Here is a 13,057-nt window from a genome sequence, read left to right as displayed (position 1 = left end):
GCTGAAAAAATAATCCTGTTTTATGATTCTTTTCAAATTAGGGATAGCTCTAGAGGGTACGTAGTAGTGAGCTAGAGAGTATATATTAATATAAACACAGAAGAAATAAGGTATATCTGGCCAGGTGCAGTGGCTCATGCTGTAATCCCAGCACTTGGGAGACCAACGAGGGTGGATCACCTGAGATTGGGAGTTCAAGACCAGCCTGACCAACATGGAGAAGAAACCCTGTCTCTACTAAAATACAAAATTAGCTGGGTGTGATGGTGCATGCGCCTGTAATCCCAGCTACTTGGGAGGCTGAGGCAGGAGAATTGCTTGGACCCAGGAAGTGGAGGTTGAGGTGAACGGAGATTGCACCATGACACAGTGAAACTCTGTCAAGAAAGAAAGGAAAGAAAGAAAGAAAGAGAGAGAGAGAAAGAAAGAAAGAAAGAAGGAAGGAAGGAAGGTATACCTTTCTGAATGAATGTCATTGTTATTATTATTATTTTCTCTGAGAAAGGGTCTTGCTCTGTTGCTCTGGCTGTAGTACAGTGGCGCAATCACAGCTTACTATAGCCTCAACCTCCCTGGGCTCAAGCAATGCTCCCACCTTGGCCTCCCCAGTAGCTGGGACCACATGCTCACACCACCACACCCAGCTAATTTAAAAATATTTTCTGTAGAGACAGGGTCTCACTATGTTGTTCAGGCTGGCTGAACTCCTGGGCTCAAGTGATCCTGCTGCCTCAGCCTCCCAGAGTGCTGCAATTATAAGCATGAGCTGCTAGGCTGGCTGTCATCATTATTAATATTTAAAATGGTTTTTTTTTTAGAAGGAAGGAGGAGAGCATTATATTCAAACAAGTATTAATGAGAAAAATGTAAAATGTGCATGGCTTTTAAAGGTAAAACATAAGCCTTGAAGACATTTTTTACTTGAGAGACTGTTTTCAGCTATAGCCATAGATTCCTCTAGATAGATGAGGTGAGTGAGAGGTTAGGCCAGGGACGATTCCCTCCTGAGGGCTTTTGTGGAAAGCTTTGAGAGGCCCTGATATAATGCATCTGAAACTTGGCTGGACATGAATGCTATCCATGTCTCCTGCCTCTCAACTAGAAAACCTGAGAGTCAAACCATCATACTGATGTCAGTGCTAAAGCAAAAGACATGTGGATTAATAAGACCCAGTCTCTGTTCTCATAGGACACTCACTTATAAACAGGCAATTACATGTAGTAAGAAATCACTGAGTCTTCTGCCTATAACCCCCATCTTGGAAGGAGATACTATCATCCTGCCATGCCCAAGGTAGAATCCCAGGAGTTGCCTTCAACTACTTCTCCTTCATCCTCTTCATGGAATCCCTCGCCATGTCCATCTCTAGAAACCATCCTATTCCCCTAGTCTCACTGCCACAGCCTTAGTCTAGGCCCTTATTGTTTATTACCTGGCCTGCTGCAGTAGATCTACCATGCTGCTGCTTACAACCTTCTAATGGTTCCCCATTCATCTGTTCAACACATTGTTATTAAATGGCCAATATGGGCTGGGCCCGGTGGCTCAAGCCTTTAATACCAGCACTTTGGGAGGCCAAAGCAGGAGGATCACTTGAGGTCAGGAGTTTGAGACCAACTTGGCTAACAGGGTGAAACCCTGTTTGTACTAAAAAAAAAAAAAAAAAAAAAATTAGCTGGGCATGGTGGGAGGCTGAGGCAGGACAATCACTTGAGCCTGGGAGGCAGAGGTTGCAGTGACCCAAGATCATACCACTGCACTCCAGCCCGAGTGACAGAGAGAAACTGTCTTACAAAAAAAAAAAAAAAAAAAAAAAAAAAGCCCAATATGTATCTTTAAGTAATAGTTCAAATTCTAGCTGTAAGCAGGTCCTAAGTATCTGACCATGCATTAAGCCTCACTTCTCATTCATACTCCTTCTCTCTGCAGGTCTCCTTTCTTAACACTTTTTTCTCTTTTTTCCTGTCTTTTTTTTTGAGACAGAGTCGTCCTCTGTCACCTAGGCTAGAGTGCAATGGCACTATCTCAGCTCACTGCAACCTCCGCCTTCCGAGTTCAAGTGATTCTCCTGCCTCAGCCTCCAAAGTAGCTGGGATTACAGGAGCCTGCCACCACACCCAGCTAATTTTTCTATTTTTGGTATACACAGGGTTTCACTGTGTTAGCCAGGCTGGTCTCGAACTCCTGACCTCATAATCCGCACACCTTGGCCTCCCAAAGTGCTGGGATTACAAGTGTGAGCCATCGCACCTGGTCCCCTAACACTTTTTTAGTTTCCTGAATAAGCCAAACTGTTGTTTGTCATAGATGCTGGTCCCTTTTTCTAGAATACCTTTTCACACCTTGTCTGCCAGGTAAGTATCTTACAAAACCCAGATCATACCATATGTCTTTTGTGACACTTAACCACATCCACTTCATTCCACTGATCGATAATTCTCTCCCTCCCAAATGCTTGCAACTTCTCTCTTTTGTATACAGTTCTATTATTGTTTTATTATTTCTATTTATTTGTTTATTCTCCTAAACTATAGGGTCCTTAAGGGTTAGGTACTTGCTTGGCTCATTTAGATTTCTCAGTGTCCAGCAACTAGATAATTAGTAATTGTAACAGGAAGGAGAGAAAGACTGATATAGGAGGGGATGAATGAGTGAAGCCTTGGAGTAGGATTTTGCTGGACTGAAATAGAGTATAGGGGCCAGGCACAGTGGCTCACACCTGTAACCCCAGCACTTTGGGAGGCCGAGGCGGATGGGTCACCTGATGTCAGGAGTTCGAGACCGGCCTGATCAACATGGTGAAACGCTGTCTCTACTAAATACAAAAAAAAATTAGCTGGGTATGGTGATGCATGCCTGCAATCCTAGCTGCTTGGCAGGCTGAGGTAGGAGAATTGCTTGAACCTGGGAAGCAGAGGTTGCAGTGAGCTGAGATTGGGCCATTGTTGCACTCCAGCCTGGGCAACAGAGCGAAACGCTGATTTTAAAAATAATAAGAAAAATAAATAAATAAATAAAGGGTGAGGGTAGAAAGAGGATTGCAGTTAGAGACGACAGCATCAGCAAAATCATAGGAGTACACAGCTTCACAAGCTGGTTCAGCATGGCTGTTATGGGAAGTGGTGGGGAATAAAGCTAGAAAGGGAGACTGGAGTTTCATTATGAAGGGCTTTGAATGCCATGCAAGAGTACCCAGATCTGGGGAGTGTGGCAGGCTCTGTGGAAAGACTCTGATTCGTATCTCCATTCTTCTTTTTTTTTAGAGAAGTCTTGCTCTGTTGCCCAGGCTGGAGTGCAGTGGTGCGATCTCGGCTCACTGCAACCTCTGCCTCCTGGGTTCAAGCGATTCTCCTGCCTCAGCCTCCCAAGTAGCTGAGATTATAGGCGCCTGCCACTATGCCCGGCGAATTTTGTATTTTTAGTCGGGTTTCACCATGTTGGCCAGGTTGGTCTTGAATTCCTGACCTCAGGTCATCTGCCCACCTCAGCCTCCCAAAGTGCTGGGATTACAGACATAAGCCACATCACCTGGTCAGTATCTCCATTCATAACCCAGGGTGTGTCTCATTCCTGGAGCTCTTGCTGCAGTAGTTAAGATCAAGCAATCTGGCCGGGCGCGGTGGCTCAAGCCTGTAATCCTAGCACTTTGGGAGGCCGAGGCGGGTGCATCACGAGGTCAAGAGATTGATACCATCCTGGTCAACATGGTGAAACCTCGTCTCTACTAAAAATACAAAAAATTAGCTAGGCCTGGTAGCACGTGCCTGTAATCCCACCTACTCAGGAGGCTGAGGCAGGAGAATTGCCTGAACCCAGGAGGTAGAGGTTGCGGTGAGCCGAGATTGCGCCATTGCACTTCAGTCTGGGTAACGAGAGTGAAACTCCATCTCAAAAAAAAAAAAAAAAAGGCTGGGTGTGGTGGCTCAAGCCTGTAATCCCAGCACTTTGGGGGGCCGAGGCGGGTGGATCACGAGGTCAAGAGATCGAGACCATCCTGGTCAACATGGTGAAACCCCGTCTCTACTAAAGAAAAATACAAAAAATTAGCTGGGCATGGTGGTGCGTGCCTGTAATCCCAGCTACTCAGGAGGCTGAGGCAGGAGAATTGCCAGAGCCCAGGAGGCAGAGGTTGCGGTGAGCCGAGATCACGCCATTGCACTCCAGCCTGGGTAACATGAGTGAAACTCCGTCTCAAAAAAAAAAAAAAAAAAAAAAAAAATCAAGCACTCCGGAGTTAGATAGATATGAACTCCTATCTTGGCCTTTCTACTTACTGACTCTACATCTCCAGGCAAGTCACTTAAGCTTTTGAGCCTCAGTTTACAGAACCCCCTTTCCCCCATTAAGATAATATTTATCTCCTGGAGTTGTTAGGAGATTAAATGCTATTTGGCATGTAAATTGCTTTCTCAGTGCTGCCCCACGGAGAGCCCTCAATATATACTCACTGCCATTATGTTTAGTTTTGCTCCCTTGCCTGTAAATGGTTGTATTTCCTTTTTAATTTTGCCATATCTGTTTATGTCTGTCTCTAACTCCACCTCACTTGCCACCCAGCCCTGGATGTGCACAGTCTGCCATCCTCTCTGGCTCCACCCTTCCCCGCTAACGAAACACTGTCCTCTACCAGAAAGTTGCAAAACCACCTTGTTTAGTGTTAGGTGCAGCTCTTAACTTCCTTTCTGCTACCCCTCCCTTCCTTTGCCCCTATTTGGTTCTTCATAGGTAGAGAAGATAGAAAAAATAGAAAAGAGAAAACTTAGAGTCACTGTAGGGGATGACTGGGGCAGACCAGTCTCCCCAATCCCCAAAAGGCTCAAGGCCAAAAGGCCTGGAGGGTGTGGGGTCGAGGGGTACTGTGAGAAACTTCCCCACCTTCCAACTTGGAAAGTGAAAATGTGTTACTATTCTGAAACATACCCCAGTGCTCTGCAGCTGAAGTAATTTGTTGCCATAAGCAACAGGTACATGTTAGGGCACTGACACTATGTCATAGGTGTTTTCTTCCTCAATGAAAGACCCTTGAGGGAACAGGGTGCACAGATGCTAAACAGATGTTTGTTGAAAGAATGAATAAATCCTACTTTTGGATCACTTCCTAATGAAAGCCCATATAATGCTAATCCCTAAAATTCTGCTTTGAGAATTCTGCTCCAGTGTGCCTGGCCTGGCAGCTAAGTTAGAATACAGATATTTAAGGAGAAACAGCCAGAGCGAGGCAAGAAAGCAAATGTGGCAAAGTGTTAACACTTGGTGAATCTGCGTGAAAAATATTCCAGTGTACATTGATTGATTTTAACTTTTCTGTAGTAGATCAGGTTTACGGGTGGAAATAGAGCTTTAAAAAAAAACTACGTCTGGGTACGGTGGCTCACGCCTGTAATCCCAGCACTTTGGGAGGCCGAGGCACGAGGTGGGAGATCAAGACCTATCATGTTTTAGTTAATTCCCTCAATTGGGGTAGTCTGCATAGGGCCTGGATAGTTGATGACATTTTAAAATTTTGCTAAAAATTTTCTTAGGTGCAGTAATTTTATTGTGGTTATGTAGGAAATATTTATTTATTTTGTGACAGAGTCTATCTAGCTCTGTTGCTCAGGCTGGAGTACAGTGGCACAGTCTCAGCTTACTGCAACCTCCACCTTCCGTGTTCAAGTGATTCTCCTGCCTCAGCCTCCAAGCAGCCGGGACTACCGGCACACGCCACCATGCTCAGCTAATTTTTATACTTTTTGGTAGAGACGGGATTTCGCCACATTGGCCAGGCTGGTCTCAAACTCCTGACCTCAGGTATCTACCCACCTCGGCCTCCGAAAGTGCTGGGATTACAGGTGTGAGCCACTGCACCCAGCCGGAAACTTTATTTTTAGGATATATGATAAAGTAAGCTTTCCTTAAAAGGTCCTAATATGTTTTTTTAGCCTTTTCTCTGACCACTCCCTGTGTTCCAGCTCAGCTGTTATTTCTCACTCCAGGCTCCATGCATTGTTTATGCTGCATTTCTCAGCTAGAATGCTCTCTGACCACTTACCTGAAAAACTACTAAACGTCCATAATTCCTATTTCAAATTCAGCCTCTAATATAAAACCTCTCGATTCTCCCCAATCTTTTTGTCCTCTGAATTCCCTTAAACCTGCATCCCTCAGGTCACTTATTTTATTATTATTATTATTATTATTTTACCTAGATTGTAAGCTTCTGGCAAGCAAGAATGTCTCTTACCTCTAAATTCCCTGCTGGGTCCAGCCTAGGACCCTGAACAAAGGAGTTTTTCTGTAAATATTTGTTGAATTAAACCCTTTGGGAGTTAAGTTGACTAGATGTCAACAGAGAAGACCAACAAACGAGTGGTAAACAATGCCCCTTCCAGGGGGATCTGAGAGGTTTGCCATGAGAAATCACAAACAGATGGTGAAAGCAGTACTATAGTTTGAAATGTGAAGATGTATCATACTAAACACACACACACACACACAATAATGCCAGCTTAAATTCAGTCTCACGTTGAGTTTGGCCGGGAAATGGAAAACAGACCAAGGATGTGTCATCCCCATTGTGTTTAATGGTCACCAGACCTCCACTCCCAGCTTTTCAGAGGATGCCTGAACAAAATGTGCTTCTACCCCTGAGCTCTGCTCCTGAAAGAGGATCAGCAGGAAGTGGGGGAAGCACAGATGTTGAGAGTGGCTTATCAGGAACGTTGTAAAGCAGCAGGCTGAGGTTAGGGTTAAGAGGCAGGACACCTGGGTTTCAGTCATATTTCTGCTGCTTACCAATCTCTTTTGAGCCTTGTTTCCTTATTTCTAAAACAGAGATGCTAATAACCTGCTTAAAGGGTAGAATAGATGAAAGAAAATCATACTGCTAGAATGTTGGCTCCATAAAGGGAGAGATAATCACTTTCTTACATCCCTGTCTCTAATCCGTAACAGGTGCTTGATATTTGACACATTTTGCTATTTGACACATCGGCTATTACTTACTACTTAGATTAAATCCAGCTGCTTGCAGAAAAATCAAAAAGTGTTGCAAGGAATGCTTTCATTTTAGTGCAAATTTCTCCCTCTTTATCTTGCTCTCAACAACTTCTCAAGACTCAATCAAGGACTGGCTTCTGGCTGACAGCTGAGCTCCTGGCATCCCAGGCCATTTCCAACTCACCCAAGTTCAACCTCTGCCTACCCTCGTGTCTAGTCTGGGTTCAGAATATCCTGTTTTCTGCATCAACCGGGAATTCCCCATGGCAGACTTGAGTTTGCTCCTCTTTTTCTGCCTCCTCAGGGTTCAGGCCAGAAGAACCTGAGTGACTGGTTCTCTCTTTGGGAAGTATTTGACTCTGAGTCAAATGTGACTCCTTTTCAATATAGTTTTCTTACCATATTGAGTTTCATCAAGAACATCAACCCTCTCATTTTACAGGCCTGAGATCTGAAGCCCAGAGCAGGATATTATTTAGCCAAGGTTTGGAGTCCATGCTTACAAAAGAGTGAAAGCCCAAAGCAAGGTCATGGTGTTGACAAGAGGCTAGATGAAGACAGAAGATGCAAGAGTGAAATACAATCAATTGGTATGTCTTTTATTTTTATAAATTTTTATTTTTATTTTTTGAGACAAGGTCTCCCTCTATTGCCCCGTCTTGAGTGAGGTGGTATGATCACCGTTCACTGCAGCCTTGACCTCCTGGACTGAAGTGGTCCTCCCACCTTGACCTCCCAATGTGCTGGGATTACAGGAGTGAACCGCTGTGCCTGGCCTGTATGTCTTTTTAAAATTACTATTATTCATGAGTGTTTTGTCTTTTAGGGTTTTTGTTTTGTTTTGTTTCAACCACATTATGGCCTTCTCATCTCCAGTACTTCCTGCTAGCCCACACTGTTTCTAGCTAGACCTTCCCATTGGCACTGCTCTTGGGTCCACCAGATTTCTAAGCCTTCAGAGAGGCTCAAACTAGGATCAAGGTGAAGTTGGGGTAAGTGAAGTAACAAAGTCTGGCTACACAAACTCTTCCCCTTTTCCTTCCTCTTTCACATGACCTCAATGATAGAAAAAGTATACACAGTCTCTCCCTTCCATTCTGGGCTCTTAAAGTCAGGAGCTACATCTACATTCCATCCGTTCTTTGCTGATAAATCAACTTGGGAGAGCTGGTTGCCCTTAAGCCTTCCCAGGGCTCAAACCAGTGTTCCACATTTAGAAGATAAAAGAGATATTTAATTCTTTTCTTTTCTTTCTTTTGAGACAGAGTTTTGCTCTTATTGCACAGGCTGGAGTGCAATGGCACGATCTCGGTTCACCACAACCTCTGCCTCCCAGGTTCAAATGATTCTCCAGCCTCAGCCTCCAGGGTAGCTGGAATTACAGGCACTGCCACCACGCCTGGCTAGTTTTGTATTTTTAGTAGAGACTGTGTTTTTTCTCCATGTTGGTCAGGCTGACCTCAGGTGATCCTCCTGCCTTGGCCTCCCAAAGTGCTGGGATTACAGGCGTGAACCACCATGCCCAGCCTAGAAGATAATAGGGATATTTCAGTTGCTAAGAAGAGCTGTTCATCCAAATGCTTCTAAGTCCATCAGCTCTTAGAAAACCAAAACTTCTCTGTTGTAGAAGGCAGGCTGGGCTTAATAAAGAGAGAAAAAATAAATAAAAAAGGAAACTCTTATCTCAGGTCCTTCTTGTCTCTCCCTGGCTGACACATCTTCCCAAACCGCCTTGTCTACTAGGGTGTTGGTAGGTGGAGGGCAGAAGTTCAGATTAGAAGCAAGATAATATTCTGGACAGGTAGAAACAAAAATGCCATCAAAATGTGAAGAGAGTGTCCCCAGGATCTAGACTGGCAAGGCAAGTCATAGATGGGCAGCCTACCTAAATGCCAGTGCTGGGGCAGGGCTACCTGGCACTAACCAAGGATGCACTCTGAACACAGATGTGGTTCATCATCCTGGGAGGTGTACTCCCCTACGCCAAAGGGAGGGTGCAGGAAGCAGATATGGGCTCCTACTTACATCAGCTGAAACACCACCCAGAGGCCAGGCAGAGTGAGGGAGGGGGAGAACTACGCAGGATTATTCTAGCCTTCTGTGGACTCCCCGTCCAAGCTAAGCGAGGGTGCACCCTGGCACCCGCTGCATCGCTGTCTTTGACTGGGAAAATTACCCTCTGAGGAAAATTACCCTCCAGTTTCATCACCTGTAAAATACCAATTTTGGATTGCTAGGACAAAACTTGAATCAAAGGTGGCCACCGTCGTCAGTTCCTTTCTTTCACCTTTTCTGGGTCAGCCTGAGAGTTGTCGAAGGTTCTGCCAGAGACTGCTGTCTCCCCAGCCACCCTCATTCTTGCCTAAGATCGGGTGGCCGCCTCCGTTCTCTCTCCAATCTGCCAATTTTCATGGAAGCCCACTTCCCACTCCCGTTTCCCCGGAAGAGCGGGAGACCCTCCTCATCAGCCCAGGCCTTTCGGGGCCCCTGAGCGCCCTGCCCGCCCCTCCTGCCCACCAGGCCTCTGCCTTGGCTCCCTGAGGGCCGGACAGACGGCGAGGCCCGGCCGCCTACCTTCTCCTGGGCCCTGCTGAACTTCTTCTGCACCTGCTTGGCGAAGAGGCCGGCCGCGCCGCCCGCCTTGCCCTCTGCCATCCTGCCGGCTCCCCGGGGGCCGCCGCCTGGCCCCGCGCCCTGTGGTTTTCTGAGGCCCCCGAAGAGGAAGTGCGGGCTCCCGGCATGCCTCGCATCCGGCCCCGGCCCTGCGCCACCCCAGGCCCTGCGCCATCCCTGACCGCCCCCTGCCAGCCCCGAGGCCCGCCCTGCGGCCTAACACGGTCCGCCCGAGGGCGGCCGGGGCAGCGATACTCGGCTCGGAGGGGCGGGACGGGGCCTGCCCTCAGGCGGCGCTCGCTGGAGGCCAGCATCGGATCTCCAGCCCTGGCCCGAACTTCGGCCCCACTGAACCGGGTCCTCCGCAGTGGGCCGAGACTCGTTCGCTCAGGAAAGCCAGCTCCCATCACAGTGAGCACTGGAAAGTAACCGCAACCGCAGGGTGGAAAATGGTGTGCGTTCCACTCAGCGATAGGACTACGGTATCGAAAACGCGCTTAGGTTCTGTGGATATGCATGCGAGGCCGCCATTAAACTGCGTTTCTTGCTCCAGGTTGCAGTGTAGGCTCTAAGCCTGGAACTGATACGGATAGAGTGCAGAAAACGGGCAAGACCGTCCATGCGGCTTTGAAAGGGAGGAACAGGACGGGCATGGTGTAATCCCAGCACTTTGGGAGGCCCAGGTGGGTGAATCGCCTGAGGTCAGGAGTTCGAGACCAGCCTGACCAATACTGTGAAACCATGTCTCTACTGAAAATACTAAAATTAGCCGGGCGTGGTGGTGGGCACCTGTAGGCCCGGCTACTCGGGAGTCTGAGGCAAGAGAATTGCTTGTACCCTGAGGCTGAGGTTGCAGTGAGCCGAGATCAAGCCACTGCACTCCAGCCTGGGTGACAGAGTGACACTCCATCTCAAAACAAAAACAAAAACTGAGCTGGAGATAGAAACGGGCTGGGGGGCTGGCTCTTAGGCCAGGGAATGATCGCATTGAAAAAAGGCTGAGGAGGAGAGTATGGACGCCCATGCTGGGGATATGGAGCAGGTTTTTCTAGTTGGAATACAGTGTACTGGATGGAGGCAGAATGTGAACGCAGACAGATTGTGCAAAGTGGGGTGGGGCTGCTGAAATGACAACTATTGTTTCTCTAGGGAAAAGTTCTCCAAGAAATTCCTCTCTGACCTGTTTGAGGGGATAGCTGGAGATTAGGATGCCAGGCTTGGAGGAACCACATATTCAGATATTACAGGGCAGGTAAAATTTCCTCAAGGAAGGGAAGAAGGTCAAAATAATAACTTCTTAAGGAGTGGAGGGGGAAGATAGGAGCCTGACACAAAATCAGAGGCCCTTATATGCTATCGTGTTCCTGTTCTTTCCCCAAAACAGTCATTACTGTACTCAAGGTCAACTGTGTGGCAGGCATTGCTGGGTGCTCTGAAACTACAGATGAATAAAATGCAGTCACTGACCTTAAGATGCTTAAAGTCAGGTCAGGGCAGTGGTTTACACCTATAATCATAGCACTTTGGGAGGCCAAGGCAGGTAGATTGCCTGAGCTCAGGAGTTCGAGACCAGCCTGGGTAACACAGTGAAACCCCATCTCTACTAAAATACAAAACATTAGCCAGACATGGCCATGTGCACCTGTAGTCCCAGCTACTTGGGAGGCTGAGGCAGGAGAATCGCTTGAACCCAGGAGGCGGAGGTTGCAGTGAGCCAAGATTGCACCACTGCACTCCAACCTGGGCACAGAGCGAGACTCCTTCTCCAAAAAAAAAAAATGCTTAAAGTCTGGCCAGGTGCCATGGCTCATGCCTGTAATCCCAACACTTTAGGAGGCCAAGGAAGGTGGATTGCTTGAGCCCAGGAGTTTGAGACTAGCCTGGGCAACATAGCAAGACCTTGTCTCTGCTAAAAATATAAAAATTAATTGGGCACGGTGGCACACACCTGTAGTCCCAGCTACAGGGAGGCCAAGGTGGGAGGATCACCTGAGCCAGGGGAGATAGAGGCTGCAGTGAACCCTGATGGTGCCGCTGCATGCCAGCCTGGGCAAAGGGTGAGACCCTCTCTCAATAAATAAAGAATAAATATTAATAAATAAATATATAAATAAAGATGCTTAAAGTCTGGAGGTGGAGCTAGGTGGTAATCAGGTGATTATAATTCATTGTGATTAATTCATTTGTAGAGATGGATACAACATTTTCTGGCAATAGGTGATTGGGGTTTGTTTGCTTATAGGCAGAGTCTTGCTTTGTTGCCCAGGCTGGAGTACAGCAGTGCCATCAGGGCTCACTGCAGCCTCTATCTCCCAGGCCCAAGTGATCCTCTCACCTGAGCCTTCCAAGTAGCTGGGACTAAGGTGTGTGCATGCCACCACTCCTGGCTACCCAGACTAATCTGGAAGGCTTGAGCTTAGGCAATCCACCTGCCTCAGCCTCCCAAAGTCCTGGGATTATAGGTATTAACCATCGTGCCCAGCCAGGTGATTAGGGTTTATTCTGGATTTAGCTTTGGTGATGGCCTGGAAGAGACAGGGTAACAAAAATGGAAGGACTTGATATTGGATGGGGAAGACTGGGGAGAAGCACGGAGAATAGCAGTACTGCAGGAACTCTGAGGGTAGATGGCAATGCTAACAGGTATGTCACTAGCAGAAGGAGGCCAATACCTGTGTCCCTCCCAGGATTACATGGCATCCACAGCAATGCAACCCAGCCACTGGCTCCTAAGAAACTCTGCTTAGTGCCAATATCTCGCAAACTGAAATTGATGGTCACCAAATCATGTAGTGTTAGAGAAGAAACACCCTTAGAAGTTAATTAGATAGTGAAGTTGAGTCACAGAAAGGGCTGATGACTTGCCTAAAGTCACCCAGCTCCTCAGTGGTGGAACTGGGATGGTAACAGACTCAACCTCTTACAGCACATTCGGTGTTCTAGAGGCCTCTGCTGAGCCTGCCAATTCCAGGGTCTGTCTCAGCCAGTTTCTCCTTCTGCAATGTTTAATACCCTAGTCCCTCTTGTCTGCTCTTCAGTGATTGACATGAAAAGCTGATTCTCATCCTTTTTAGCCTTCCCCTTTCAGTTCCCCCTTTGCCTTCTCATAGGCCACACTAACAGACTGAGCCTTGGCCAGGATACAGCAGAATTATCAGTTTCCCAGTTCTCTGTAGTTTATAGAACCCTGGATCCGGTTGCCTATTTTAGTCCCAGCCTTGAAGTGCTGATTCACACTTAGCTTGAGGCCCTATGTTGCTGTCGCCTCTTCCTTTCTGTTTTGTCTCTTCCCCTCAGCCCTTTCCTTTGTTTGTTTAGTATCTTCTCTTCTCTCCTTTTTTCTATTCTTAGTTCTCCAGTCTCTTTTTTTTGAGACAGGGTCTCACTCTGTTGCCCAGACTGGAATGCAGTGGCGCAATCTTGGCTCGCTGCAGCCTTGACCTCCCAGGCCCAAGTAATTCTCTC

At 47.2% G+C, this 13,057-nt stretch overlaps 1 protein-coding gene across 3 annotated transcripts in view; it reads right to left on the bottom strand.

Moving 5' to 3' along the window:
* BIN2 (bridging integrator 2) overlaps window positions 1-9,724 on the bottom strand; it is a 43,939-nt gene extending 34,215 nt beyond the window's left edge. For 2 of the 3 annotated variants that reach the window (XM_032284745.1, XM_032284765.1), the window contains exon 1: window positions 9,554-9,724. In XM_032284745.1, the coding sequence (XP_032140636.1) occupies window positions 9,554-9,634 (81 nt within the window). In that variant the 5' untranslated portion in view covers window positions 9,635-9,724. The remainder of the gene's footprint in view (window positions 1-9,553) is intronic. The other variant, XM_032284755.1, reaches the window with a different exon arrangement.
* Window positions 9,725-13,057: the final 3,333 nt, after the last annotated feature.

Source organism: Sapajus apella, unplaced genomic scaffold (assembly GCF_009761245.1).
Source record: "Sapajus apella isolate SASKATOON/1434 unplaced genomic scaffold, GSC_monkey_1.0 scaffold2, whole genome shotgun sequence".
Taxonomy (NCBI): Eukaryota; Metazoa; Chordata; class Mammalia; order Primates; family Cebidae; genus Sapajus; species Sapajus apella.
Note: the sequence above shows the minus strand (reverse complement) of the source record. Positions and strands in the feature narration are given on the sequence as shown.